We start from the raw sequence: 27,024 nt of genomic DNA, 5'->3' as shown, positions 1-27,024 counted from the left end.
AGGTGGGAGTATTTCATCGCACGAGGACTTCAATCCCAAATTCGGGACTAAATTTCAATAGCCTCTCATTTTATGAATGAATTGAACAAAAGCCACTTATTAAAGGTAGTTCACAATTGTAGTACAGATTACAAAACTTGCTTTTAAGATTATTAATAGTCATACAGTTATATCTCATCATTCTAGAAAAGAGGGAATGGGGCAAAGGGGTTATACTATGTAGGTATGTAGGTTAACCAGATAAGGCCGATAAGCTACGTAAAGCTGCAGGTTCCGGAGGTTGCAGCCAAGTTTTAATCCTGGGAACCTAACCGCGATGTATGATGTCATTGCTATAGAGACGTGTATTAGGTACTTAACCTAGGTACCTAGGGCCCTATAGCTCCTTGCCAAAACATCTTTTTATATTCTAAAGATGCCCCGAGTCACGACTGGTTTTCGCATACGAAACTTTCCTTGGCGCGTTATGACCGTCCCCAAAAGACTATAATGTCTAATGAGCCTCAGGTTCAATTCCCCGACTTGGATCGATCAACGACAGTGATAACATCTCCGGAGTCATTGTCGTCCCACCAGCAGCATGAATACCAGCAAAGTGGGCGACGTCGTTCGAGTTCAGACCCCACGGGCGAGGGTCGCCAACGGCCGGGTTTGGCGGTGATACGACCTCGTAGGGGAACGAATGGTTCGCGTATGCCGCCTATCGCTGAAATTGTAAGGCCGACTAGTACAGCTCTCTTTCATACGCCAAGAGGACGGACTGAACTTGACGAAAACGTTGCCGATATACTCGATGTGATAGGTGAGTTCCTTTCTTTTTCTTTCTTTTTTCTTTCTTTTTTTTTTTTTTTTTGTACAAGAAAAAAAAGGGGGGATATAAGATGTTGAAGGCTAAAGCTGACCACTCGATCAGATCCCGAAGTATCTACGTTCAACAACGTGACAAACATACAGAACTCTCTTTTTGTTCCTTCCCTTGGTAGATTTATCAACCGGCGGCCAACCTACCAGCTTTCTATAGCACCCGAAAATGGAACTATAAAAGAAGAAAGGGCTGCGGAGGAGGATGAGGAGAGAGTTAACTTCGAACATGCGGTTCTTCCCGACGGCGTATTATTAGATGGGTGGACTGATGAGGAAAAGGATGAGCTCAATGATTATGTGCGACACATGTTGCATTCACGACGTTCCAAGTTTAAGCGCAGCATGAAGGCCTTTGGACAGTACGTCAGGAAACCTCTCGGCTTTCTGGTGACGTTATATGCGACGCTCATCACTCTTTTCGGCCTGGCTTGGGTACTGTTCTTGATTGGTTGGATCTATGTTGGGGAGGAGCAGGTTTACGCCATCAATATTATCGACTACGTCTTGGTCGCTCTCTTCGGAATCGTCGGCGACGGTCTAGCACCTTTTCGCGCTGTCGACACTTATCACATGGCCTACATAGCCCACTACCATCGCTTGACGTGGAAGCTCCGTAGGAAGAAGCGCATGGGAAAGCTACGCGACAAGAACGACTTACCGACGAACTCGGACCTCGAGGCGGCGCGCGACGAGTTATCGGTGCTGACGCCGCAGCAGGAAGCGCGACTCGTGTACCACCAGACAAAATTCGCCAAATCGCACACCTTCTACAAACCGCACGAGACCAAGACGCACTACGCGTTCCCCCTGAACTGGCTGGTGGCCATAGTGACGCTGCTCGACGTGCACTCGTGCCTGCAGATCGCGCTGGGCGCGACGACGTACGGCATTGACTACAACGTGCGGCCGATGGCGCTGACGGCGACGATCCTCAGCTGCTCGATCACGGTGAACATCACGGCGGGGGTGCTGATCAGCCTCGGGGGCCGGCGCACGCGCAAGAAGGACGTCGTCGAGCGCATGTTCCGCCAGGAGCTGACGCGGGAGGCGTTCGACAAGATCCGCGAGCGCGGCAAGAAGCACGGCGACACGGAGAAGCAGCTGAAAGCTGAGAGGGCCCTCGAGCAAGGCCGCAAAAGCGAGGCGCAGGACGACGACGCCACGAGCGAGGAGATACGTGGTATCCCCATCGAGCCTACGAAGACAGAGAGCGAGTAAAAGATGGATAGAAAGTGGAAGGGATAGGATTATATATATACCCGAGCGCGCGATGTTTTTTTTCTTTTTGTGGAGTATACGCGGGTAATGTCTAATGATTTTTGGTGGAGGGAAAATGCACACATACCCAGGATTTACGATTTAGTTTCTCTAGACTTTTAAAACGCTGTTAGACATGACAATTCGAAATACTTTATCGCCTTTGCTAGCCCTTGAAAATGCGACCTTGGAATCTTGTTAACTTTAGACAGGCACTTATGCTTTTAGCTAGTGAAAATGTCCTGACCATTTATCCCTTACCCCTTTCATGATACCATCATCATTTTTTACCACCACTACGTCTGCTTTTGTAAATTGGCTCTATTGTTATTGTTATTTTTTTTTTCATTCTATCTAATCATACCAATACCAATATTAAATTTCTGAGCTTCTCATTGTAGATAAGTACTTGATATTTAGTACTTGCTCTTCATATGGAAAAGGAATGGTTCTGTTTATAAGCTCGGAACTAAGCGTAGTTTGCAAGGTCCTTTGGTTACCTTGCAAACCCCCCCAGGTCCAAGTTCGATTTTTTCATCTGGTAAGCTCCTAACTGGATGCCCCCAAGCTCTAATATTCGTCTTATCCTTCCTGAAGTTGTGCTGAAAGTATTTGGACTGTTCGACGGCTTCAGCCCCACGAGGTATCATGTCCCCATAGAATGTTGTGAGTAAACGGTCAAGGGCGGCGTCGTCCGAAGCATCCAACTCTGTTATCAGTTTACCGAGGAGAAGAGCATCGCGTATCGCGTGTATGCCCCCTTCCGCTTTGAACGGCAACATCGAGTGTACAGCGTCCCCAAGGAGAATCGCCCTTCCATGAGGTATCTCGTCGAGGTGGCAGTCCGTTGGGACCCATCCGACGTCGCGAATGTCTTCCGGAGGAGTTTCTTCGATTATGCGTCTGAACTTGGGATCTAGGTGTGCTATCATCTTCTTCGCAAGTTCGAGACGTTCCTCCCTGGGGATGCTGTGGACGGCTATGCGACCGGTATGTTCGGCAAGAGGATCGTGCCATCCGATGACCCAGAAGAATTTCCCCGATTTGCCATCTGGCGATACATTGATGAGACCCGTGAACAAATTGTTCCAGCCGTCTCCGCTGGTAACTGGTATGATAGCCATGCTATGCGCGATCTCTAGCTGACGTGCGAATGATTCTCCGCTTAGCGTGGTTTCCGCGGTGATGGAACTAAGCGGAATGTTCCTAAGCACTTCGCTATTAGGCTTCCCAAGCACGTGCTCTCTCACTGTGGGCGGATTAATTGATTTATCGCCATGCCTATCAGATACAGACCGTAGTACTTACCGATGCTTCTTGTGCCGTCGGCACCGATCAAAATGTCACCAACAGCAGTGGTACCATTAGTGAAAGAGACTACCATTTTGTCACCGACCCTTTCGATTCTGTTGGCTTCCCGGCCGTACTGGATATCAATGCCGGTTGCTAGCCAATGCCGAAGCTGTAGGCGGTTGTATCGTATGGTGGGAGTAGAAGGGGAATTTTCCGTCCCAAGACGTTCATTATGGAAATAGAAGATAACTTGAGTTTCCAAGTCCAATGGGCTAAGGTGATAAGCAGTGTCTTTGAGGTTCGGCATATCGTCTGGGAGAGCCTCGAGAAGCTCGTCTAAAACACTGCATAATAGGGTGAGTGGCTTAGAAACTTGTGCCATCGTAATGATTGGGATGCAGGTACGAACGTATGTATTGTGAGGGACCAACCCTGTTGCCTGGACACATCGTGCTCATCCCTCTCGAAGATCTCAAATGCTATACCGTTCTTTTGCAATATCTGAGCAAGGGTCAGACCGCCAAGCCCAGCGCCGACTATGAGAACTTTCGGCCTATGTCGAGTTTCCGACATGGTTGGGTCTACTATCTCCTTCATCTTTACGGTGGTGGTTTGCTTTTTAATTGGACACAAATGGAGAGAATATGCTATTCCGGTTTTCACTTGTGAACTTGAGCAGCGGACAGGCTTTTATGCATGAAGTTCAGCTAGATGCAATCCCCAGCCCCTCGGCGACCGAGTATCTCCCTAAGCTCATCAAGGCCACCTCCCTCGGCGATAGGCTGTTCTATGACACAATCAACTAGCGCCACATGGGGGTAATAGTTGTCTCAGCAAGGGTTAACTTAGACGGATGATTGCGTTTTCTTGTGTTTCTCCGGATTACACACGACTGGTCATCTTGACTACCTCGAGACTAGTATCTCCCACTATATTTGGAGACGACTCCATGGAAACAATGCGCTCAGAGCTTGTTGACGCAAATGAATACCGTAAATTGAGGCTACCTAAGACATTATGATTATTTTCTCCCTTCAAAGTATGTCAAGATGATACTGCTACAAAAAGCCAGCACCGAATTCGGAACAGCCAGAAAAGCCGTGGATGATAAACAGGCAAGCCCCAAGAAAGAAAGGACGACAAGGCGTAAAAAAATACTTATATATTGAGCAGCATATAGTTGTTAAGCAGGTCGAAGCGGGATATGAAAAGGGAAAAATTAGGTAAGCGAACTCTGTGTATTATTACGTAATCAGACAACATCGTTGCAAGATGATTTCAACTACCTGTTAGTATCTCGAACTTACCACTTTAAAAAATACGCTTTTTTACATGCTCAGATATCTGCTATGGCTTTATGACTGATCTTATTTGTGCAAAATTCGACATAAATTCAAAAAAGAACTCCGAAACGGGGAATCGAACCCCGGGCTCAGGAATGAGAATCCCGAATGTTAACCACTACACCAATTCGGATGGAAGAAGTTGCTTCTGTGATGGATTATCAGCTGTGTGAGGTGTTTGCCAGACTTGAGAGGAAGTTACAGACAAACTGAAAGGATTGAATTATTTTTGGTGTAATGCAACTGCCTGAGATAATACATGGAGTCCTCATTCGTACATGACTTCACTCGCTACGCAATCTTAGATATAGGGGTAGATAGGTGCATTACTATTGTTAATTAATTCGCAGGACGAATAACATGGTACCTTGTGATTTTAATCAATGGACTAAGGTGAAGCTTTGATAAGCGTTACCTACCTGCTTGCAGTGATTTTGGAATGGCAGGTGCCTACTGTGTGGTGAGCCAAGTGCATGTGATATCTGATTTGAATGCAATTCGCTATGTACAGAGGCACCTAGGTATTTATTAAAAACAAATAATAAAATCATAATAAAAATATCTTAGGTAGATACCTAGGTACGTATTAATTTTGATCCAATGATTTATTAGAGAAAATGCGTTGGGAAGGTACCAAAGTAAATGTAGAAAAATATGTGAACCTAAACCTGCAGCTTCCATGTAGATACAAATTGATTCTGTGCCGGCTGATCTAAATTTTATGGCAGGAGACTGTAAATCAATTCAATATGGTAGGTACCCAGGTATATACGTATCTATTAGAAGCAGTTTGATTTACATTTAGGAAAGTACGTTGTGGGTGTACCTACCTCCTTTATGCAGCAGTTCCGCAGTATCATAGGAAACGAGGAAGGAACTTACCCAAAAGTAAGTGCACCTTCCCTGGAAACCAGAATTATTTTCGGTTGCCTGGTTGCTCTTGCTTAATTCTTTTTTGAAAGTTCCTACCTTTACTGATTCTACGAGCCTGATCCCCCCTCCAGAATTATTATAAAAGACTGGCCATCCCCCCTCCAATGTCCAAATCTTTCCTCCTCTCCTCTCATCATCCCAACACAACCACAACCAACCACCACCACCATTATCATAACTCTTAATTGATATCAACCTTGAATATCATTTACAATCATTGATACATTGTTCATACATACATACAAACATACAATGCAATACCTATTGCAACCTATCCTTTCTTGTTTTCCCCTTCCACTATCATCATTACTTTAAAGGTCAACCTTGACTACTCCCTTATGCGATACATTATTCATATTACTTTTCTTCACTTCCACGTGGTTGACTTCAATCTTCGCATCTCACTGGGAGGGTGACCTTGCTACAAGAATAAGATACTAGAATAACATCAGCAGACTTCAAAAGTACTGGTAAGTTTTCCTTATGATCTATAATTCCAATCGACGCTCCCGCCTAACAACCCTCCTCATTAAGCTATGATTATGCCACTGACTCTAGGCCTCACTTGTTATTGACACTACAGCTATTGCATCACTCAACAGCATCATTCCTATAGGTAATCTTTTTCCTTAGATCAGCTCCATTATCACCAGAGGAAGTACCTGTCACAAGCTAGCATTATACAGAACACCAGCGCCTGCGTGGCTGCAAATGGCTCTTCTGTGCAGCGACTTCACCTCTTGCTTATCAGTCAAGCGTGTCCCTGGCACTGCATCTTGCATAGCAATGTGATTTAATGTACGGAGGAAAACTCTTGGGATAATTGAGTTGATGGGATTAAGAATACAGGTCTCCATGCTTGATTGATTTGATTGCAATGGCTGCTAGTTGATATGACTTGATGAGCCTCGAGCATGGCTGTCTGCTTGCCGATAATCAAATCTAGCTCCAAGACGGAAAATATCCGAAGGTATGACCCCCCCTAACGAATTCCTTCTCTCACATCGGGTTCTAACTATTGTCATAAGAGCATATACGCAAACAAATGACCGGCAGACATCTCTCCTGCTATACTCTGGGTTGCAAATAAAGAAAACAATCTACATACAGTGAGTACATAATAAACTTCAGATGACATTAACTATAGTTCCCTGCTTCTAACTTTATGAATAATCTAGATTTTCAAGGAGCAATACATAATCAAAACTCCTAGCTAGACAACAACATATTCATTAAGCAGCAACCAGACGGAGAGATGTCGACAAAGCACTGGCATCAGGGAAAGAAGGAGCAGGGATTAGAGTGGAGGAATAGGAGGACAAGGGGAGAATGGGAAGATGAATAGGGATGATGTAGGAGGAAAAGGGAGACACTGTCTTCACTCATTGATGAAACTAGAGGCTACTATTGCCAGAACACTGAGGATTGATTAGCGGATTATGAAGGGCTATCCACGACACTGCTACCACAATATATCCAAGTCGCACACAATTAATACGCTGTCTTTCTTAGTTTTGAAATTGACGGAATGTCAGCAGTTAATTTCTCTGTAATGGCCTTTTACATTTCTGCTGAGGTACGATAACAGATGTATTTGAGATGTCCAAGTTTGTTGACAAGGGAATAACATATATAATACTTAGGTACCTAATTAATGGTGGCGAAAATTAGCTTTGGTTGCTCATCAAATGGTCCTTAGGAGCGACTTTTTATTCATTGCAAAGTTCATTACATGAATTCATTCTCTCAGCCGTACACTATAACGATACCACCCTCTTCATGCGACGTATCCAGGAAGAGTGTCGAAGACAGAACTGAATGCCCCTACCATGATGTATCTCTCATAATTCCAACAACAGTCTTAATTCTAATAGATTCCCACTGTTGAAGTGGACAGATCAACAATTTGGTCTAGGCATGATTTCCTAGTTGTCTCTTTCTGAACTGTACCTTCGGCCCATGACGAAATAAAATATACCCGTCGAACAGCTGGAAGTGATTCCTGTCGTATGCTTCCATTGTCCCCAAGGTAGTGCTTGGTTCTCTCCTAACATCCAACCTATAAAGGGTCCGAGCAACTATCATCGTGATTTTCATTATCGCAAAGTTTTGTCCAAGACATCTACCTGGCCCGCGAGAGAAGGGGCGGCTGCAGGACTGCGCTCTGATTACATCCTCTTCTGTTACACCCGTGGTCTCGTCTACGATCCAGCGTTCAGGCCGAAACGCATCAGGGTCGCCATAAACGTCTTGTTTGTGGGAGAGTACCCAGTTGGACGTACCTACCACGGTTCCCTTTGGATAATATTCACCTTGGATCTTGAGCCCTCCTGTCAGCACTTCTCTTGGGAGATCACCGGGAGCTGCCGGAGTAAGGCGCATCCCCTCGTCAATACACGCCCTGAGGTATTCTAACGAGAAGAGCCTAGGTCCGTACACTATATCGTCCACGGACTGAAACTCGGAACGGATTTCTCGAACGAGTTTTTCATACCGATTACTGTCGCCTGTTAAATAAAAGAATATCCCAGAGAGGCTGGCGGCTGAAGTGTCGGACCCGGCGATAATCAGCAGATTGGCTTCTCCTCGGAGCTCGTCTTCCTCGTATGCGGGGAGGCCAGTGTCGGGATCGCGGGCATCGCACATATAGTAAAACATATCCCGCCGACGTTCGGACTCCGGCTTTTCGACTTGTTTCTCATACAGGGCAATTCTCTCGGTAACGCTGTCGTGTACAAATTGTTGATACTGTCGGACGTACGATGGCGTCAATACGCTTAAAAGCCAGTCCAAGCCCCTAGGCTTCAACCAAAGAAATTGGTCCAGCCAGGGAGAGCGGGCGACCTGGGAACGCTTGAGTGTCAGTAATAGACATGATATTATTAGAAGTGGAGTGAAAAAAAAAGGGGGAGGGGGGGAGGGGGCGGCACCGAATTATACAGTTTCGAGTAATCGGTAATATTGTGGGGGATGTTTTTGAACGGGTTGTTATCGCCAGGTTCCTTCACGTTGAACGACTTCCCGAAACTAAGATCCCCCATGATGTCAAAGGCCAGTTCGTCTAGCTTTTCCGAAATATCGACCGCTGGCGACCAGCCGCAGCTGGCGTCCTCGATAAGAAGCTCGTGCCATCGGTCCAGATTCTGGACAACGAAATCCGAGGCGGCACGCACAGACTTCTCCGTAAAAGCATGGCTCAGGAGCTTGCGCTTCCGCGCGTGCTCCGCGACGTCGGTAGTACTAAGTGTCGTGGGCTTGAAGCCGTTGAGCTGCCATGCTTCGTAGAAGCGGCTGCGCCGCACGTTGGACTTCGGGGCGTATATATCCTCATACGCTTCCGGCGTGTTGAAGAGGACCGTGTTTGGCTCCGCACGGATCTTGTCGCCGTATTTCTGAAACTGCTTCCCGAGCCAGATATACCGGTCACCTTGATGGGCGTGATACCACGAGGGTATGCCGCTCATCCGGGCAAAAAAGGGGCCCGGGATATGGGCTAGGGGATGGAAGAACAGGTTATATATAGAATTTGCTAGGAACTATATTCATTCAGTCCGGGCCATTTTCTCGAGAGTCAGATACGAACCATAAGGAAACTTATCACGAAAGTCGCTAGGAGCCACCCCGGAAAGCTCATGTTCTGATTAAGTACATCCATGGTATGTATGATAAGGTATACTGCTTTCTTCCTGATGAACAAGGGTTGTCTTCGTCTGGTAGTAAGCGTCGACTTCTTGACTCAACACCGTAGACGTGTCGGATAATGGTGAGAGCACGCAGGTTTATATGATCCGTGGGAATACCCAAGTATTTGTGAAAAGCATTGCGCCATAGCACAAGACTACCCCGCTGAGGCTGACTTCGATAAACAACGCAACGTTCACGTAGTAGATATCGAGCTTAACCTCAATCATTGGCTAGCAGTTCATACATTTTAATATGTGTAGGTGGTCTTGTATGAGGTCTCGAATCATGCACTTCGACGTAGGTGGCTGTTCGTTCAGCTTGTCAGCTTGGACGATCTTGCACAGTTTCTCAAGCCCTCGGCATCTGAACACCCTTTCTCGGGGTCAGTACCACCTGCCCATGTTAAATACTTCTCTCTCTCGGGGTTAGCCTCGGGTTCCTAGGTCCATAGTTAGGTACTGGCAGAAATCTATAGATTTGGTAACCGTGAAATGTAGAAGTATTAATTGTATTAATAGTGTTATATAAGCAGTTCAACTCATGATGCGGTTTGCCCCTATTTTGGTTTTCATGCAAAATCTCCGCAACTATAGCATGGAAAAGAAGACAGGTAAAGTAATTGAGCGTCAAAGCGATGTTATCTTCAATTCGTTAAGAAGCGTAAAAAAGGTGTTTAAGAATAAAGGTATGTAGTAGACAAAATGCTTGCCCAAAATATTTCTCGACCAATTCGCCGACGTCAAAAGAATGTTACAGAATGTTAAAAAAGATGTGTCGAAAACGAAATATGGGCCAAAACGTTTTGATAGCAACTTTGGCCCCGTCGACGTCTATAAAGTATCCCCAAGCCGATGTTGTTCATTTCTAAAGTCGTCCCCAAAATGCAAGTGCAAAGTTGTTGTTAAGTCAGAGCAAGGCGAAGTTCGCGGTTCGAAGTTCCCATGCTTAGACGGTCGTGCAGAGAAGAGCGTCGCCGGCAAGAGGCAGAACGCAGCACTCGGCTGTCAGGCCGGTGGCTGCGCAGGTGCTTCGGAACTCGTCGAGGGAGTTGAGGTCGACACCGGCTAGAGAGATGTCAGTCAGTACTATTGCTACATATACTAGTAAAGAGAAATAGGGGGTTCTAAAACGTACGGCTTCCGCAGGTAAGGTCGAGGATGCCGTCAATGTCGACTTGGCAGCAGAGAGGCTAATATATGAGTTAGCAACTTGTTTACTTGAAGAAATGCTAAGAGGGAGCGTTAGTACTACTTACAGTGTTACCGAGAGGGCAGATGTGAGAGAGACCGCCTGATCCTCCCTGGTTACCGTCACCGCCGTTCCCACCATTGCCGTTCCCACCATTACCGCCCTGAGGATAGGAGTTGGAGCTGGAGCTGGGGTACGAAGGAGACACCGGGGTGCTCGATGGGTACTTGGCTGGGTACTCGCCCCTCTTGGTCTGCTTGGCGTGGTGCTCCTTGGTGGACTTGGTCTTCATCTCGTTGTGAGACTCCTTGCTCTTCGTCTTGTGCTCCTTTCCCTTAGGCTCTTTTTCGTGCTTGTGCTCCTTGTGCTTCTGGGTAGTTGCGGGAGGCTGGGGAGTCGAGGTGGTGGAGAAGACCTTGGTCTTCGTGGTCGTGGCATAATGAGTCTCAAGGGTGGTTGGGTACTGGGCCTGCGGTGTAGAAGCAGGGTACTGCGCCTTCTTCGTGGTAGTCGGATATTGTGCTACCGGGGACGAAGTCGAGTACTGGACCTTCTTCTCGGTTGTCGTAGGGTAGTGAGCCTCAGGGGTCGACGCAGGGTAGTGAGCCTTCTGGGTGGTGGTTGGGTACTTGGCTTCCGGGGAAGAAGCCTTGTAGTTGGGGTTGGCCACCGGGCTGGCAGTAGCCACAGCGGCGAGAACCACAGGGAGGAATGCCTTGATCTGCATCTTGATGTCTTTTAAAGCGAGTGGTGGGTTAAGTGAACGAGTGAATGGTGCTTTGAATGAGGCAGGAAGTGCAGATGATGATGTGACTGTGGATGGTGAGAAATTATGCCATGAAGACTGGTCCTCGACCGAGTTCTTATAAGCAACTATCATCACGAGAATTTCATGTTTACCGTTAATTCGGATCTCCGGACCTTGCAGTAGGGGGTTGACCTACTGCGAAGTGTAGATCTTGTTTCAATAGCCTACACGCTAGTTTGAGGCTGCATCTATAATATCGCCTTTGATTCAGCCTTGTAGTTATTGTTTCATGCATGTTTCTGCATTCATGTTGGTGCTTCCAAGCCAGTCAGTCAGGTACGAAACGCCATGCATGTCCGTAAGGTTCTTGATATGAAATGTACTGCATGGGTCATACTGAATGTGGACTATACACATGTAGTAAATATGCAGTGAGTTCTTAGGTTGTAACTTTACGAGGCAGCACGTTAGAGAACAGTCATGAATCAGTCATGAATTATGCTTCACCCCCTAGGTTCGTTGAATCTAGGGAAGTGATTTATCCAGGGGAATAAGCAAGAGTCAGAATAAACGGAACTCAATCGAAGTTACGTTCAAGTAGATCCTTGAAAATAGAGCTATCAGGCTGAGCCATTTCAGCCATGCGGTCAATTTTTGAAAGATACTCGGCACTGACGGCCCTTCTTGAGAAAGACTTACACCCGTCTTTGGCTAGTTTCAAGCCATGTAGCTTGGATGTTATTATCAATTTATCCAATCAATAAACTCCAAGATCTGAATATGAATCCCTTTCAATAAGACCTAGACTCGAGACGTAAGACAAATTGAAAGGGATCGACACGACCAAGTCCACAAAATGAAAGGGGAAATTTCCTATTTGGGCAATTGGTTGAGCCACCACCAATGCCACACGCAATGGCGACTTGCCATGGACTTTTGCTTCTTATACAATATGCAGGCCGTGGAAATTTATGACCGCAAGGGGTATTATTATCGCCCGTATCACTCAGAGCTATATCAGCGCCACTATCGTGAGAAGCAAAGTCATACCCCCATCACTGAAGTTTACAGGAAACATGGAAATTACTGGTCGAAATATTCGTGCCCAAGAAACTCGATCACTTTCAACCCCCGTAGATTTTCTCTACTACCTATGTAGGCAGATATAGAAGGTGTCGAACCAGGCGGAATTCTATACGAGAGGACCTAAGCGAACAATACCTACCTCCAGTGTGCAATGAGTAACCGCGGATTCTCTTATGCAAGTTAAAGTTCTACGGGGAACAGCGAAGTTGTTTTCTTATCCGTTAGTTATATCTCATAGTAAATAAACGCTATATTACCTTGTAACTGATGGACACTACGAGAAGAGAAATATCGGTCTAGATCCTAGCTGAAATAGCATGCTTAGGTACTTACCTACCTGGTACTCATTTATATTGACCCCGAAAGCACATCATAGATAGGAGAAGATAGAAAAAGATAAGACTTCAGAGTTGGATTTCATCGTACTAAAGTTGAGACGCTTACACATTTCTATTATATTAGGTAGGTTAGTAATTGATTAGGTGGAATGACCTCTTCTTCTACCTAGCATCAGAATCGGGAAGCCCGACTCCTGTCAGTCATAAAAGTGAGATGTTATGGAATAACTAAGAATTGTCTAGGCTGCCGGCTAAAAAGCACACTACATAAGTTGGAAAAAATTAATTATAATAAGGTATCGAGTGAGGTAGCTTAATAACGGTGGTGGAAGATTTCATGGGCAAATAATGTTTACAATGTACGAAGTTAAGTACCCGTAGGTAGGAACAGATGTGGAAACGCATCTGAAGTTACCTCCTAGGTACATCATGGAGACCCTTTATAAGACCCCTGCTTCCCTGCCGAGCTAAGATCTAGATAAGGCCCACGCATACCGCATAGGTACCGCATACCTCATACTGCATACCGATAAGCGTTTTGCCCCGCCAAAAAAAGTCATTTAACAATTAACAATTAACAATTGCATAGTACCTAAGCTTGACTTTTATAATTGCGACCAATCCTTTTTTTTTTTTCATAATAAAATAATACGAGCCACCATGTCAGAAATGGATATAGACACCGAGGCTTCGAAGCCCCAAGCCGCAATCGAAATCGACAGCGAGACCAATAACAACAACACCACCAAGAACGAAGCCGAAGCCGACGCCGACGCCGACGCCGACCCCATAATCGCGAGCTACGACGTCTACGCGAACCCGCAGCTGCCCGAGAACCGCAAGCTGCTGGTGCTGCAGCACCCGAACCGGCAGGGCCCCGTGCGGGCGCCGTACCGCCAGATCAGCGAGGTGCGGGTGAAGAACAAGTCCGGGTTCGTCGAGGTCGACGTGCCCATCAGCTACGGCCACGCCGACTACGACCGCGAGAAGGGCCTGCGCTGGGGCGGCGCCCTCGCCCGCAGCACCGCCGCCAAGAACGGCGGCTCCCACGGCCTCTCCGGCGGCTTCGGCGTCGGCGTCCCCTCTAGAGGCGCAGGCGCCGGTCGCGGCGGCGCTGCCGGAGGGGCAACGGGGAAGCGCCCGGACGACCTCGAAAGGGAGCTGAGCATGCTCGATTGGACCGAGGCCGTGCGCCAGGATAAGGTTCTTAGGACGCAGACCCTGGGCGGCCAGTTCCCGACCGAGAAGGAGACGAATTGCCGATGGATGGTGGGCGTGTTCAAAGGAGGTATGTTTGTTTTCTTAGAAATTTCATCTTTCTCTCTCTCTCTATTTATTCATTCATTAATTCCTTGTCGGAAATATATATTCCTACGCATATCGACAGAGGTAAAACGGTCATGATAGGAGGTACCTAACCTAAACTAACTAACAACAAATCCAATATTCCAGACCAGTTACATCTTACCCCCGTATCATCCCTCATCCACCTCCGGCCGCAACTGCACCACCTCGACGCGTACACCGAGCAAGAACGCCTGAGCCGTCCACGCGAGGGCATGGCGGGGCCCGGCGCGGCCGCGGGGAGCGCCAGCAAAGACGCCAGCGGCAGCGGCAGCGCGACGGGCGCCGGGGCCGGGGCCGCCAAGGCGATCCACATGTCGATCAAGAGCGCGGGGGCGACGGAGGGCGGCGACCTGACGGTCGACACCATGATCGACCGCCTGCGCAAAGTCCAGGTCGAGCCCTGGTCGCGCCTCAAATACGAGGACGAGGACAGCGACAAGGCCTGGCACATGTTCACCAACCACCTCGTCTACCCGAGCGCGCCGAACCCCAAATCCGTCGCCGACATCAAGAAGGGCAAGGGAAAAGGAAAGGAAAAGAAGGAGACCATCACGGCAGACGGCCACGACAACGACGACGATGGCAATGACGACGCGTCCAAGGAGATGTTCAAAGCCCAGTGGACCGAGGAAGAGTTCCTTTCCCATATCCGCGGCTCTTGATTCGAAAGCAAAATTTTAGTTTTAATTATAATTTTTGAGTAATGGTAGCGGCTTCGACGGTAGCGAATGATGAGGTTAGTCTTGAAGTCCCCAGTCGACGAGGATATCAAAATCCAGGGACCTTGATTAAGACGGTTCGATTAATGACCTTCAGCAAATACAGATACCTAGGTACCTACCTAAGGCTAGGGTACCTATGCATTGCATGTCATGGAGAGCGCCAGGATGCCCGAGGATAAGAGGGTGAAGCTATCACTACTACTAATAAATAAGCTAGCTTATATATCTGCAACGAGAAGAGGTGGAAGGGAAAAAACGAGTTCATATTGCATTGCTCGGCGTTTTACAACTGCTCTTTTGGCACACTTTGTATTCTTATAGCTATGATAGTAGCTCAGAATTACTGCATGCAATACACGACCCAATAATGCACATTCGTAGGACTAGCACCGACGCATAACCATGTCGCGAATACCTAGATAGGACCCGGAAACTTGACTGTCGCTATGGCGCAAAATTCAGGCATTAGATGCCCCTCTCCCGCCCCCATGATGATATAAATGTCTATGAACATATCCCGCCAGTTGGAGTCTGTAACCATTGTTCACAAAATTGGTCCATCTCATCTCCAGACCTCATCGTTAAGCCAATCCGGGTATCATGAACTCGTGCGAACTTTGATACATTCCACCGTTCGTTACCCATATATCGCGAGTGCTAAGTCGAAAGCCTTTCTTCAGGACTTCTGCGCACCCCATTAAAGCCGTATAGTATAGAACGGCGCCGTTGAATCATTACATCCAGTGCCCGCCTTCCAAGCCTTCTTCGACCAAACGAATCGACGATGAATGTGTACGATACTATACAGTAGGTCAAGAGTGCCACCGCAAGGCTCCGTCTAGTTGTTTAACAATTCGACGTCAAGACCGATAGATCGCATAAATAGGTTAACATTGTCCAAACGAGTCTTTGCCATGTCGGGGGGAAGAGTCTTGGACAAGCTGACAGTATCCATGACACGGTCTTTGACAGCAAGGACAAGGCGTTGCTGTTCCTCTGGGCTGGCCCCTATGCCAATGGCGGCAAGGAATTGCCACACATAAATGTCCTCCCCAGATGCCACAGTGCCTGGGAAGATGTTTGGAAGAGTTGGTTCCAATGCGTTGAAAAACTGATTAAAAGTAGCAACCCTAATAAAGAGTTAGCTGATGGTAATGTAAATAATCATTGTCATCCTTACCATTGTTGCCAGGACTGTTCAGTTGCCTGTCCAGCTTGCTTGGCCAGCTCTGCTCGACTGAGGATCATGGTCAACATCGAGACACCAATCCGAGTTCGAGCAACAAGATCTACATTGAGATTTTGGGTTATAAGTCCAAGGACGCCAGTGACAATATGCAGCTCCGATTTGCCTAAGAGATGGAGCAGGCTTGGCATAACTGCCACAATGAATAGCTCAATACTCTCGCGAGTGGCGGCATTTAGATTAATTGGCTCTCCTGTTTGCACTTGCGCACCACGAACCACGTCGAGTTGATCGAGGTGAATGACGATGATTGTCAGGATAGTTGTTTGCTGCTCAAGGGTAAGATGGTTGAATACGCGGCCGATGGCTTTCTTGCCTTTAGGATAGGACAAGAAGGCAATGAAAGGGTGCACCGAGGTCGCGCCTATAGGCTCGTGGACTTTGAGTTCGTTCCACAATTGTTCATTTAGTTGTTGCAACTGTTGCTGCAACTCGGCACGTCGCTCAAAGTCTGGATCCGGATTGCCGTTTGCCGGAGGGGGAGGCATGTTGCGGTCCAGATCCTCCATCTTCATTAGAGTCAAATAGACTTTCTCAATATTCTGTAGCGTCTCCTTCTTATCGGTACCGGTGGTTGGATGGGAGCGATGCCCGCTACCAGGTCGAGTGGCGTCAGTACTGCTTTCAGTACGCTTAATGTTCAATAGAGGTTTAGGCGTCTTCGCGTTGCTGAACGAGATCTTTCCTAGACTGCCCTCGATGACCAATTGTTTATTCTTAGGTTTATTTTTGGCCGCCTCTACTGCACGCTGTACCTGTTGCTCCATACGCTGCATGTGATTCTCGGGGCCTCGACCTTGACGTCTCATGCCCCCATGACGAGTACCAGTCTGGAAGAGGTACGTCTGGGCAAAATTGTTCAGTGGCTGATTCGGGTTGGGTCTCTGTCCAGCTCGCAAGGAACTGAGCACCTGGTAGTAGAAATCTTCTGCGAGAGCAGCATCGGTTCCGTGTTCACTAGGGTCACCAGTGGCCGAGACGAGTTGCTGAAGCTGGATTCGGGTAATGAAACTCTTGTCCTGGGGTGTCATCAAACCATTATCCTTTGATAAAACGTGAATTTTGTGATTACGCTTAGCTCGTCTTGCCTCAGCTTCGAGGAAAGATGCCTTCTCCTGCTCGGATAAATGAGAAAGGTGACCTTGGGGAGCACTAGCCTGAGGTTGGCGAGTAAACGAATTCTGCGATCGGTGAGTTGGATGTGTCGGCAAGTTCATTCTAGTAGGTTCTCCAGGCATACGATTGGGATTTTGCAGTATCTGCGTTGGGAATCCCATGGGAGCAGGTTGGTGCTGCTGGGGTAAAGAGACTGGCACATTGGGCCCATTAGATGGAATGTTCTTGGAAGCTGGTCGCTGCAGAATCGCTATAGGATGTCCATGAACAACCCCTTGCGGAAGCTGCTGGTTGTCGGGGGCATAGAATCCCTGAGGTTGGCGATTGTCGAATTGCTGCTGTTGATAGTTGATGGGCTCCTGATGAGGGTAATGAGCAGGAGGAAGTGCTGCCTGAGGCTCAGGGCCGGGTTGGGATGGAGCCTGAAGCTGTGGTTGAGGCTGTTGAGGCTGTTGGGGTTGAGTAGGAGCTTTTGCCTGGGCTCGCATCGCCGCTTCAACCTCTTCTAGACTCATCATCTTACGGCCCGCCGGTGGCGCTGCGGACTGTGGTGGAGCTGGTGCTGCTACTGGGGTTGCTTTCTTTGGCTGGACTCCCCATATTGAAGCGTCAACTTGAAGGTCTGAGACTGGCTCGGATTTATACTTCTCATAACCAGTTCTAGCGGGTTTCGGTGCTGGCTGATAGGCATATCCCGACCCGTATGTCTGCGATGAAGAAGGTTGGGTTGATTTCGGAGCTGGTTGTTGGCGGCTGAAGCGCTGGTGTTCTTCCTCAATAGCGTTCGCAACTTTAGCAGTCTGTCCAAAGAAGTCGAAATCCTTGCCAACTGGCGCATGCGACACTCCACCGGAGTCTCCACCAAATGTATCATCGTTGAAAGCATCATCTGTCTCATCTAAGGCATCGCCTAAACCATCGTATGTATCCTCAAAGTCGAGGGCTTCATCGATGTCATCCGCGCTCCGTGAAAGATCGGCGAATGGGTCGTAAGATTGACCGAAACCGGGAGCTGCCGTGTCATGGCGCGACGAATTCGCGTGTAAGGACATGGCGACGGTTGCAAGCTTTATAATGGTTGCGAAACTTTTTGTCGCAACTATTGAAGGTGGGTAAGTAGGCTGCCAAAGTGGGATGTGGTTAAGATATGGAGGGGTGATGTCGAATTTAGAAAACGTCACAAAAAAGATGAAAATAAAAAATAAAAAATACAAATAAGTGCTTTGTTTGCTAACTTCCGAGATTATTTTCTACAAATTTTGATGAGAAAGATGGCGGAAGATAAATGAAGTGATTGGGGAAGGTATTGGGAATATTAGGCATTGCTTCTTGAGTAGGAGGCTCAAAGGTCTTTAGGAGCGATAGGCATAGTACGACAGTATAGTGTTCTGCTGGTAGAGGAGATGGAGGAGATGGAGATGGAGGAGATTATGTGGTAGGTTGTGTAGATCAATAAAAAAAAACTTACAACTAAGAGAGCTGGAAAACCTGGTAGACGAGGAGCAAATAGTCTTGCTGGATCATGATGCGGGTGTGAAAACAGCTCGGAGAGTGAGGGGCGAAAGAGATGGAAAGCGGGCAAAACTGGGATAAAAAATATCGAAGAAAAAAAAAGTTGAGCAAGAAAAATAGTAATCGCTCAAGGAAACACCAAGTACATATAAGATATTCCTGGCGAGAGAAGGGCGCAGAGTAGGTACGTAAGGCTGTTCGAAGAGAACGCCGTCAACTTCTATCAAGATGTGTTGACGTATCTACGTGCCGAATGGGCAAGCAACATTTCGCAAAGCGATTTTTTGGTGGAATTGAAAGAGCAGAGCCTACCCCTACCTAACCTAACCAGCTTAAGGCCCTACGGAATTAGGTAAGATGCTCCAATCAAATTGCGTGGTCTTTTGAGGAAGGCTACAAGTTAACGCGCTCCGATTCACGTGATATTATAGCAGGGAATAGGTACCTACCTAGGTACCGAACCTACATACATCTACCTTAAGTAAGTACCTAGATGCATCTAGGTACAAGGCATCTTTATGTATCCAACATTGAAGTACATATTAATCAAGAAATAACCAAGGTTTGCAAAGTTGGGACCTGCATGTTGGCTAGCTGGTTTCGTCCGCTTCACTCAAACTTACATCACAAGTCAAAGCTATGGAAGAGGACAGAAGAACGATTTGGGTTGTAGAGATAACAGCACACAGTCACACGTCGAATGTCTCTTTCTCATACAATTAGGTATAAGTTAGTATCAAGGTATACACAGGAGGTAGGTAGCATGTAGGACCTGGATATCCATCCAATGCGTCCCATGTATACCTAAATACAAGACCTAGACAAAGAGGTACTAGGTAGCCAAGCGACATGACTGCGGAAAACCGCATCGAAACCAAGTTACTTTAAGCAAACCTGGCCGACTACCCAAGTTGTTAAACATTTCCTTTCAAAATAGGTGAATTGACTAGGTACCTACTTCGTACCTAACCTAGATATAAGACGCAAAGGACATCTAATAACTACCTGCCTTATGTATAATAGGTAAGTGCTCAAAAAGGCTTCAATAACGGGACCCGGGGGACGGAATACGGAAATGCCAAGACCTTAACACTCCCCAATACGGAGAGGGCTCGCCAGCTAAGCAGCTAAAGCAGCTAAAGCAGCTCAGGTAGCCTAATGATAGTTACCCGTACCTGCCGTACTGCCGTAAAACTGAGTACGGGAGGAGCCCACCGTTACACTGCAAGCACTGCTAGGAGATGGACCTTCCACGCGTCGTCGATCCATTTATCAGACAAATTCTAATCATCGCCTCCGTTTTTTTTTATCTCGAATTAAATCCCCCAAATCCCTTACACCCTGTAAAGTACTTCCTCTGACTTGTTAAATTGTATATACAATTGTGTACCATACCCCTATCCCATTAGGTTCTCTACGGAAGGTAGGTTAGGTACTTGGTGCAACGAACTTCGTATTCACATTCAGCTTTTACCTATTCCACTCTATCTCACTTGTTCACCTCTATCATCTTTTTTTTTCTTCTTCTTTTTTTCCCTCCTTTAGTTCCCACTCCCCTACGAATTCCTCACCCCTCCTTAAATCTAAAATAACGTAGCTCAACTATGCGAATTTAAACAAGTCGCATTTGGGCTTTTCGGTGATGACTTAAATAGCCTTTCTTTGTTTCTTGTGACAACATCTACCCTAACACGGGCGAAGAGAGTTTTCCCCTTTGGAAGTCCCCGCCTCCCTCCCGGCTGGCGAAACATTCCAACCCTCAAGAATATACTTTGTCTTCTACCAACTCATTGCTCCATTGTGACGCTGAACAATCCGTCACCCTTACATCCCTCATCATGGCCGCCGGCAGCGCGCGCATAGTGAGATACATTCTCCTCGCCTCTTTTGTAAGTAATTCCAAAATCAAGGTGGATTGTTCTCGAGTAAATAAAATCGAGTCCATGTCACTAACGACAACTTATTATACAGTTTGTCGCAGTTCTTTACTTCGTATCCCATTCTTCATACGAGGGAGTGCAATTAAAACCCTCGACATTCGGAGCCAGCCCAGGCTCATCGTCGACGAAGCCGGATAAGTCTTCTAACGATGTCGGTGGAGCATCTAGTGGTGGAAACAAGCCAGATAGTCAAATCAACAGCTCACCTGGATCTACAAAGAGTTCACCGTCGAAACCCGGCGCAGGTTCCCCGAAGCAATATGAAGATCTTGCCGAAGCACCAATGGCATTAACGCCATCGGATCCCGGATGGAATGATCTTTTGGGAACTGCCCCAGGTCCTCGCATGAATGCTACCTTCGTCTCCCTTGCTCGCAACAGCGATGTGTGGGAGATCGCTCGCTCTATCCGTCAAGTCGAAGATCGCTTCAACCGCCGATACAACTACGACTGGGTTTTCCTCAACGATAAGCCTTTTGACGCCACTTTCAAGAAAGTTACAACTTCCCTCGTATCTGGAAAGACGTACTATGGCGAAATTCCTCGCGAGCACTGGTCTTTCCCCGATTTCATCGACCAAGATAAGGCTCGGAAAGTTCGTGAAGACATGGCGCAGCGAAAGATTATTTATGGTGATTCCGTGAGCTACCGACACATGTGTCGTTTCGAGTCAGGTTTCTTCTTCCGCCAACCGCTTATGATGAACTACGAATGGTACTGGCGTGTCGAACCCAGCGTCGAACTTTTCTGCGACATTCATTACGATCCTTTCCGTTTCATGGCCGAGAACAAGAAGAAGTACAGCTTCGTGCTTAGTCTGTACGAATACGAAGAGACTATCCCTACTCTTTGGGACAGTGTAAAGAAGTTCATGAAGAATCACCCGGAGCACATCGCAGAGGGCAACTCAATGGGTTTCCTAAGTGATGATGGTGGCGACAAATACAACAAATGCCACTTCGTAAGTAACATGTTAAATTAACTTGTGTATCGACAATTACTAACTTACATTACAGTGGTCTAATTTTGAAGTTGGCAACTTAGATTGGCTGCGTTCTAAGGCATACATCGACTTCTTCGAGTCGCTTGATCAGGATGGCGGGTTCTTCTACGAACGATGGGGCGATGCACCTGTTCATTCCATCGCTGCCGGCCTTTTATTAAAGAAGGAAGAAATCCACTTCTTTAACGACATCGCCTATTATCACGTCCCTTTCACCCACTGTCCCACTGGAGAAAAGACACGATTAGATCTTCGCTGCCACTGCAACCCTAAGGACAACTTCGACTGGAAGGGTTACTCTTGTGCGTATTACTGAATGCATTCATACATTCGTGATATAAGGTTTAACTAATATTTGTTCAGGTACATCAAGATACTTTGAGGTTAACGGGCTTGAAAAGCCGCAGGGCTATACGGAGCAACAGGAATAAGGAAAAGGAAACTAGGACGAAAGAAAATTCGCAGGTGATTGTAAATACCTATATTTTCTATCTCTAAGGACGGTTTATTACAACATCGCCAGTACGGTTCAATGGGGGGGTATTGACCTGAGCAACAGGGTGGCGTCCACGGATTCATTATCGTACCGATATATCTCGGGTTCTTCATTGTAGATACATGTTTATGGGTTCACCATATGGAATGGAAACGTTGCAGTTGTTTTGACGCCATATCGTATAGAAGTTACAGACCACCCCCGAATGGAGTAACCCTATCATGAATCCTGGTAGATCAGGATCTTAAAGCCCATATCATATCCCATGTGCCATTGTATAAGGGTTTCTATATATTTCTCTACGAGCCGACAGACGCCTTCTTCGGCTTCTTCGTTCCATATTTACTTCGGCTGGACTTGCGATTAGAGACACCGGCCTGGAGGTTGAAAAAAAGGTTAGCAGAAGTAAACCAGCTTAAAATCAGATCTCAGATCTCATATGCTTGCTAGCTTACCAAATCTAAAGCTCCCCGAACCAAATGATAGCGCACACCGGGACAATCCTGACTTCGGCCGCCTCGGACCAAGACGACGGAGTGCTGCTGGATGTTGTGGCCCTCGCCGGGGATGTAGGCCGTGATCATACGGCCGCTGGACAGACGCACACGGGCGGTTTTTCGCTCGCCAGAGTTGGGCTTTTTGGGCCGCGTGATACCGACTTTGAGACAGACGCCTTTCTGCTGCGGGCAGTGCGTGTCGGATAGAGCTGGGGAGACGGCGTGGCGTGCGCGCTGGGGCTTCCGGCAACCCTGTTTATTTTTTGGGTTTCTCCCGGTCAGTCACCACCAATCCGGACAGACGAGAGACAAAAAAAAAGAAAAAAAGAGCATTTAATTGATTCTAAAAACAGAGGAGGAAGCCGGATCAAAAACGTACTCGCAAAACTTGGTTCAAGGTCGCATTTGCGGACGGCGTCGAGGAGAACGACCGCACGGTTGGTAATTTGGGAAAGGCCGTCGGTATCGCAGCGGGCCGTCTCACTAGCGACGGCCAGAGGGTTCTGAATATCGGCGCGGCCATGTTGGGGATATATAGGGGTGTAAGTCCAAGTCGGCCGCGGTTGTCTAACTCCAACAGTTGATCAAATACAACGATTCGGCTGCCGCCAAGAGAAGCTTCTCTCAGTTGATGGGAGCGGTTTTGGAAAATTCATTGTCAGGTGACATCGGCCTGGCGAGTTGTTTTAGCTCCCTGGTCTCCCATATGGATGGGTGTGGTCCTAGCTTCTATGTGGATGGGATTACATAAGGTGGGGTACGTACCTAGATCTAGATTCACATGTCTGAAGCGCTATGTTCACTAAACCGTGGGCGGGTAACACCACCCGGACGGTTGCATTTCTCATGTTTGATTCGCTAATTCGCTACCTAACGTCTTGTACATCGGTACACAACGCTTCCAGCTAATCGACGTCAGCCGTGGCTACCCTCGGCAGAAGGCACCCGCTCAGCAGTGGTCGAATCCGGGGAAGGTGGAAATATGAGCAGTAGAAGGAAGGGGGACTCTTCTTCGTCTTTTTTCTGTATTATTTTATTTTCTTATCTATTTACCTACCTACGTTAAACACATACAATACAATACAATCGTTTGAACTCCCTTCAAAACATCCCCTCCCGTAATTTGTACTCCTGAACTTGTTACACCGTATTCATCGTGCTGCGAACTGCGTACGAGCTGCCGCCTCCCACCATGTCGTCGATCGCAAGATTACTTCGGCCGGCTTTACGGCGGGGTTCTGGTGTAACTCCCAGGGCCTCCTTGTCGCCGCGATGCTGCAGCAGATCGATGCCGAAGTTCGATGCGCGGCAGTAAGTTTCTTCAATCAATATTTCTTGTTCGCTACGAGTCAATTATATTAATATATTTTGGTTTGCAGAATAATACGGCCCCTCTCCGCCACGGCCCGCCGGATGGTAGACATTACAGACATCCCGCCAACACCCATAACGCACCTGTCCGAGACTGAGGCGGCGATGCAGGAGATGGTCTCAAAGTTCGCTAACGAGGTAATATTGCCGAAGGTCCGCGACATGGACGAGGCCGAGAACATGGATCCCGAGCTGGTCGAGCAGCTCTTCGAGCAAGGGCTGATGGGCATTGAAATCCCCGAGGAGTTCGGCGGCGCCGGCATGAACTTCACCGCCGCGATCGTAGGTATCGAGGAGTTGGCACGTGTCGACCCGAGCGTCAGCGTTATGGTCGACGTCCACAACACGCTGGTCAACACGGCCATTCTCAAGTGGGGCAGCAACAACATCAAGAAGCGCTTCCTCCCGGCGCTAGCCACCAACACCGTCGGCAGCTTCTGTCTGAGCGAGCCCGTGTCGGGGTCCGACGCCTTCGCGCTCGCCACCCGGGCGACGGAGACCGCGGACGGGTACCGCATCTCGGGCAGCAAGATGTGGATCACGAACTCGATGGAGGCCAACTTCTTCATCGTGTTCGCGAACCTGGACCCGAGCAAGGCGCATCGGGGCATCACGGCGTTCATCGTCGAGAAGGACGCCAAGGGCTTCTCCATCGCCAAGAAGGAGAAGAAGCTGGGCATCAAGGCGAGCAGCACGTGCGCCATCAACTTGGACGACGTCGAGGTCCCCAAGGAGAACCTGCTGGGCGAGAAGGGTCAGGGCTACAAGTACGCCATCGGCCTGCTGAACGAGGGCCGCATCGGCATCGCCGCGCAGATGACGGGGCTGGCGCTGGGCGCGTGGGAGAACGCCGTCAAGTACGTGTGGAACGACCGCAAGCAGTTCGGCAGGCTGGTCGGCGAGTTCCAGGGCATGCAGCACCAGATCGCCCAGTCGTACACCGAGATCGCGGCCGCGCGCGCCCTCGTATACAACGCCGCGCGGAAGAAGGAGGCTGGCGAGGACTTTGTGCGCGACGCGGCCATGGCGAAGTTGTACGCCTCTCAAGTCGCGGGGCGCGTGAGCGGTCTGGCTGTTGAGTGGATGGGCGGCATGGGTTTCGTCCGGGAGGGCCTTGCCGAGAAGTACTGGAGGGATAGCAAGATCGGTGCTATCTACGAGGGAACCAGCAACATCCAGTAAGTCAACGTTCTCCGTTTTCTACCTTGCATTTACGATGTAAGCGCAATACTAACCTTGGAAATCAGACTTAACACAATCGCTAAGCTGCTACAGAAAGAATATACTACGTAGGTAAATCCCAAAAAAGATACTAACAGAAGATAGAGCGGGTGCCTTTAGACCTACATTCGGAATTATAGGGCGTATTCTTAGCGGTGCTTAGGGACTAGACGTTGATTGTACATACTCCTACGTGTCCCGGGCATTCCTACGGCGTCGAGCTGAGCGATAGCATTCTGAACTGAGGATAGATATTGCCTTTGAGATACGTATATACATGCCTACCTAGGTATATAGAGTAGTACAATAATCTACTGTGAATCAATACCAAAGACAGATATTGCATTATGATATATTTGTGTTCAAACCTTGAATCACCTGTGATATTTGAAGTGCGACATGATAACTGTAAACATCCTACTATGAATTTAGCTACCTAGTGTTACTTAAGATCCAGTACAGCAAGTCCAATATTGAGGTATGTACCAAGAAATATGTTTCCGTTTCGCTTCTTATATCATGAGCTTGCTCACGATCAGGCACGGAAAAATTGGTCAGAGTCCACTCCTAAGTTGTTATACTTACCTGGTACCTTGTTATTAGGGATCAGCGGGCTTTTTGACTCGAAGAATAGCTCGTCACTAGACTGTAAGCTCTTGGTTGCTGTATCTTCGGGTTTAATTTCGACAGTGACTTAAACATCGCATAGGCATCTAATCATAAGAGATAATATTGATGTGTTGTCTTAAGAGCAATGTCCATGAACGCAGCACTATGTGCTTCCTTCAGCTTTACCTAGCCCCCTTTTTTCATGTCATCCCAGAGAAGTTTCTGGACACTACACGCTCGTACATCAGTCAGTCTGACCATGGTACTTGAAGAATTTACGTCGGAAACAACAAATTAGGGACCTCTTATGAAGCTAAGACTACAAATAACATCATGGTCATATACCGATAGTCATTTCTTGATTATTCCTGATATCAGCGCTTGGCTTTTTCGGCTTCCAATCGATCTCCTTTATACAGTTATCGTCAGGCAGCTTACCACTACCGTGTCCAAGGAGTGCCCCGTAAGGCGTTTTCTCCCACTATCAAGCGGCTATTACCCCCCAGCCCTTTCTAACTCTATATAGTATGTTTAAGCGTGGAGGCTTAGGTATTTGCGTTTCTATTATACGATCATATCTGTAATAACACTCTAAGGTAAGGTAGTGTAAGTGGGTATAGTGTATAGAAGCAAGATGTCACTAGTTCCGACGAAGAAAGAGTCTTACCTAACTCCCTTAGTTATTCTAACTTGTATAGGAGTTGACTAGAGTGTACCTGCCGACTTCGGTCATCGTATCTCCATGGAGTAAAGAACTCCAACATCCCGTGGCTCGTATATGGGGCCGTGGTGGAGATAGGATTGCTAGTAGCCTGCCCGGAGATATGATGGGGATATCAAAGTGCCAAGCTAAATGACATCGAGATAGCTGACAGTCTCCGTCGTCTGTAATGTCAAGACACGTAGGGCGTAGGGTGCAGGGGTTGCTGCTGCACAAAATTTTTTCATGTCGACGTTCCTGTTACCGGAGACAAAATGATGATGTACAATAAGCTCCCAGTCTTATTCGCATATCCCACTATAGCCTCATCAAAACATACCAACTTTACAAAGTGATTACGATATCAGAATAAATCGTAAAAGTTTGAAACTTACCATTTTATATACGGCTTTGCACGTCTTATATAGAAGTAGTAATATGTATCCAATTAAAGTAATGTTTATTCCACAAGATTAAGCATATGTTGAGGAAAGCATCTTCTCTAACAAA

At 47.5% G+C, this 27,024-nt stretch overlaps 9 protein-coding genes and 1 non-coding gene across 10 annotated transcripts; 4 read left to right on the top strand and 6 right to left on the bottom strand.

Moving 5' to 3' along the window:
* Positions 1–192: 192 nt before the first annotated feature.
* On the top strand, positions 193–2,285 carry F4812DRAFT_421093 (uncharacterized protein). The gene is made up of 2 exons (XM_047933516.1): positions 193–802; positions 914–2,285. Exons 1-2 carry the CDS (start codon positions 490–492, stop codon positions 2,080–2,082), a joined length of 1,482 nt encoding a protein of 493 aa, XP_047792290.1. The 5' UTR covers positions 193–489; the 3' UTR covers positions 2,083–2,285.
* Positions 2,286–2,329: 44 nt separating this feature from the next.
* On the bottom strand, positions 2,330–4,139 carry F4812DRAFT_308690 (putative monooxygenase). The gene is made up of 3 exons (XM_047931302.1): positions 3,824–4,139; positions 3,430–3,758; positions 2,330–3,370 (listed from the first exon to the last, which is right to left on the bottom strand). Exons 1-3 carry the CDS (start codon positions 4,009–4,011, stop codon positions 2,577–2,579), a joined length of 1,311 nt encoding a protein of 436 aa, XP_047792289.1. The 5' UTR covers positions 4,012–4,139; the 3' UTR covers positions 2,330–2,576.
* A 679-nt stretch (positions 4,140–4,818) lies between these two features.
* Positions 4,819–4,890, bottom strand: F4812DRAFT_t56. The gene has a single exon. It is a non-coding gene; the product is annotated as a tRNA-Glu (tRNA).
* A 2,491-nt stretch (positions 4,891–7,381) lies between these two features.
* On the bottom strand, positions 7,382–9,445 carry F4812DRAFT_469992 (cytochrome P450). The gene is made up of 3 exons (XM_047938929.1): positions 9,274–9,445; positions 8,621–9,226; positions 7,382–8,534 (listed from the first exon to the last, which is right to left on the bottom strand). Exons 1-3 carry the CDS (start codon positions 9,343–9,345, stop codon positions 7,602–7,604), a joined length of 1,611 nt encoding a protein of 536 aa, XP_047792288.1. The 5' UTR covers positions 9,346–9,445; the 3' UTR covers positions 7,382–7,601.
* An 874-nt stretch (positions 9,446–10,319) lies between these two features.
* Positions 10,320–11,289, bottom strand: F4812DRAFT_469989 (fungal hydrophobin-domain-containing protein; the record flags this gene model as incomplete). Its single annotated transcript, XM_047938928.1, has 3 exons — positions 10,320–10,438; positions 10,509–10,563; positions 10,630–11,289. 3 exons carry the CDS (start codon positions 11,287–11,289, stop codon positions 10,320–10,322), a joined length of 834 nt encoding a protein of 277 aa, XP_047792287.1.
* Positions 11,290–13,284: 1,995 nt separating this feature from the next.
* F4812DRAFT_308652 (Sin-like protein conserved region-domain-containing protein) lies at positions 13,285–15,068 on the top strand. The gene is made up of 3 exons (XM_047931301.1): positions 13,285–14,022; positions 14,187–14,817; positions 14,907–15,068. The coding sequence occupies exons 1-2, from the start codon at positions 13,395–13,397 to the stop codon at positions 14,741–14,743; spliced, it is 1,185 nt and encodes a 394-aa protein (XP_047792286.1). The 5' UTR covers positions 13,285–13,394; the 3' UTR covers positions 14,744–14,817; positions 14,907–15,068.
* A 573-nt stretch (positions 15,069–15,641) lies between these two features.
* On the bottom strand, positions 15,642–18,217 carry F4812DRAFT_457366 (topoisomerase II-associated protein PAT1; the record flags this gene model as incomplete). The annotated part of the gene is made up of 2 exons (XM_047937158.1): positions 15,642–15,933; positions 15,984–18,217. The coding sequence occupies 2 exons, from the start codon at positions 18,215–18,217 to the stop codon at positions 15,642–15,644; spliced, it is 2,526 nt and encodes an 841-aa protein (XP_047792285.1).
* A 1,570-nt stretch (positions 18,218–19,787) lies between these two features.
* Positions 19,788–22,202, top strand: F4812DRAFT_421082 (glycosyltransferase family 15 protein). Its single transcript, XM_047933515.1, has 5 exons — positions 19,788–20,566; positions 20,649–21,578; positions 21,634–21,922; positions 21,984–22,091; positions 22,180–22,202. Exons 1-4 carry the CDS (start codon positions 20,516–20,518, stop codon positions 22,049–22,051), a joined length of 1,338 nt encoding a protein of 445 aa, XP_047792284.1. The 5' UTR covers positions 19,788–20,515; the 3' UTR covers positions 22,052–22,091; positions 22,180–22,202.
* Positions 22,203–22,415: 213 nt separating this feature from the next.
* F4812DRAFT_457364 (ribosomal protein S12) lies at positions 22,416–23,136 on the bottom strand (the record flags this gene model as incomplete). Its single annotated transcript, XM_047937157.1, has 3 exons — positions 22,416–22,493; positions 22,572–22,865; positions 22,993–23,136. 3 exons carry the CDS (start codon positions 23,134–23,136, stop codon positions 22,416–22,418), a joined length of 516 nt encoding a protein of 171 aa, XP_047792283.1.
* Positions 23,137–23,471: 335 nt separating this feature from the next.
* On the top strand, positions 23,472–25,290 carry F4812DRAFT_308532 (short-chain specific acyl-CoA dehydrogenase). Its single transcript, XM_047931300.1, has 2 exons — positions 23,472–23,924; positions 23,993–25,290. Exons 1-2 carry the CDS (start codon positions 23,806–23,808, stop codon positions 25,164–25,166), a joined length of 1,293 nt encoding a protein of 430 aa, XP_047792282.1. The 5' UTR covers positions 23,472–23,805; the 3' UTR covers positions 25,167–25,290.
* The last annotated feature ends 1,734 nt before the right edge of the window (positions 25,291–27,024 follow it).

This window comes from Daldinia caldariorum (assembly GCF_022478825.1).
Source record: "Daldinia caldariorum strain CBS 122874 unplaced genomic scaffold F4812scaffold_4, whole genome shotgun sequence".
Lineage (NCBI taxonomy): Eukaryota > Fungi > Ascomycota > Sordariomycetes > Xylariales > Hypoxylaceae > Daldinia > Daldinia caldariorum.
Note: the sequence above shows the minus strand (reverse complement) of the source record. Positions and strands in the feature narration are given on the sequence as shown.

Coding starts and splice junctions, on each gene's coding strand:
- F4812DRAFT_308652 (XM_047931301.1), top strand. CDS start 13,395: ATGTCAGAAATGGATATAGACACCGAGGCTTCGAAGCCCCAAGCCGCA. Junction 14,023..14,186: donor GGTGGGCGTGTTCAAAGGAG/GTATGTTTGTTT, acceptor CCAATATTCCAG/ACCAGTTACATCTTACCCCC.
- F4812DRAFT_421093 (XM_047933516.1), top strand. CDS start 490: ATGTCTAATGAGCCTCAGGTTCAATTCCCCGACTTGGATCGATCAACG. Junction 803..913: donor CGATATACTCGATGTGATAG/GTGAGTTCCTTT, acceptor CCACTCGATCAG/ATCCCGAAGTATCTACGTTC.
- F4812DRAFT_469992 (XM_047938929.1), bottom strand. CDS start 9,345: ATGGATGTACTTAATCAGAACATGAGCTTTCCGGGGTGGCTCCTAGCG. Junction 9,227..9,273: donor TCGTGATAAGTTTCCTTATG/GTTCGTATCTGA, acceptor GAATGAATATAG/TTCCTAGCAAATTCTATATA. Junction 8,535..8,620: donor ACTCGAAACTGTATAATTCG/GTGCCGCCCCCT, acceptor AAGCGTTCCCAG/GTCGCCCGCTCTCCCTGGCT.
- F4812DRAFT_421082 (XM_047933515.1), top strand. CDS start 20,516: ATGGCCGCCGGCAGCGCGCGCATAGTGAGATACATTCTCCTCGCCTCT. Junction 20,567..20,648: donor ACATTCTCCTCGCCTCTTTT/GTAAGTAATTCC, acceptor CTTATTATACAG/TTTGTCGCAGTTCTTTACTT. Junction 21,923..21,983: donor CGACTGGAAGGGTTACTCTT/GTGCGTATTACT, acceptor ATATTTGTTCAG/GTACATCAAGATACTTTGAG.
- F4812DRAFT_308532 (XM_047931300.1), top strand. CDS start 23,806: ATGTCGTCGATCGCAAGATTACTTCGGCCGGCTTTACGGCGGGGTTCT. Junction 23,925..23,992: donor CCGAAGTTCGATGCGCGGCA/GTAAGTTTCTTC, acceptor TTTGGTTTGCAG/AATAATACGGCCCCTCTCCG.
- F4812DRAFT_308690 (XM_047931302.1), bottom strand. CDS start 4,011: ATGAAGGAGATAGTAGACCCAACCATGTCGGAAACTCGACATAGGCCG. Junction 3,759..3,823: donor TGGTCCCTCACAATACATAC/GTTCGTACCTGC, acceptor CCTATTATGCAG/TGTTTTAGACGAGCTTCTCG. Junction 3,371..3,429: donor CGACGGCACAAGAAGCATCG/GTAAGTACTACG, acceptor ATCCGCCCACAG/TGAGAGAGCACGTGCTTGGG.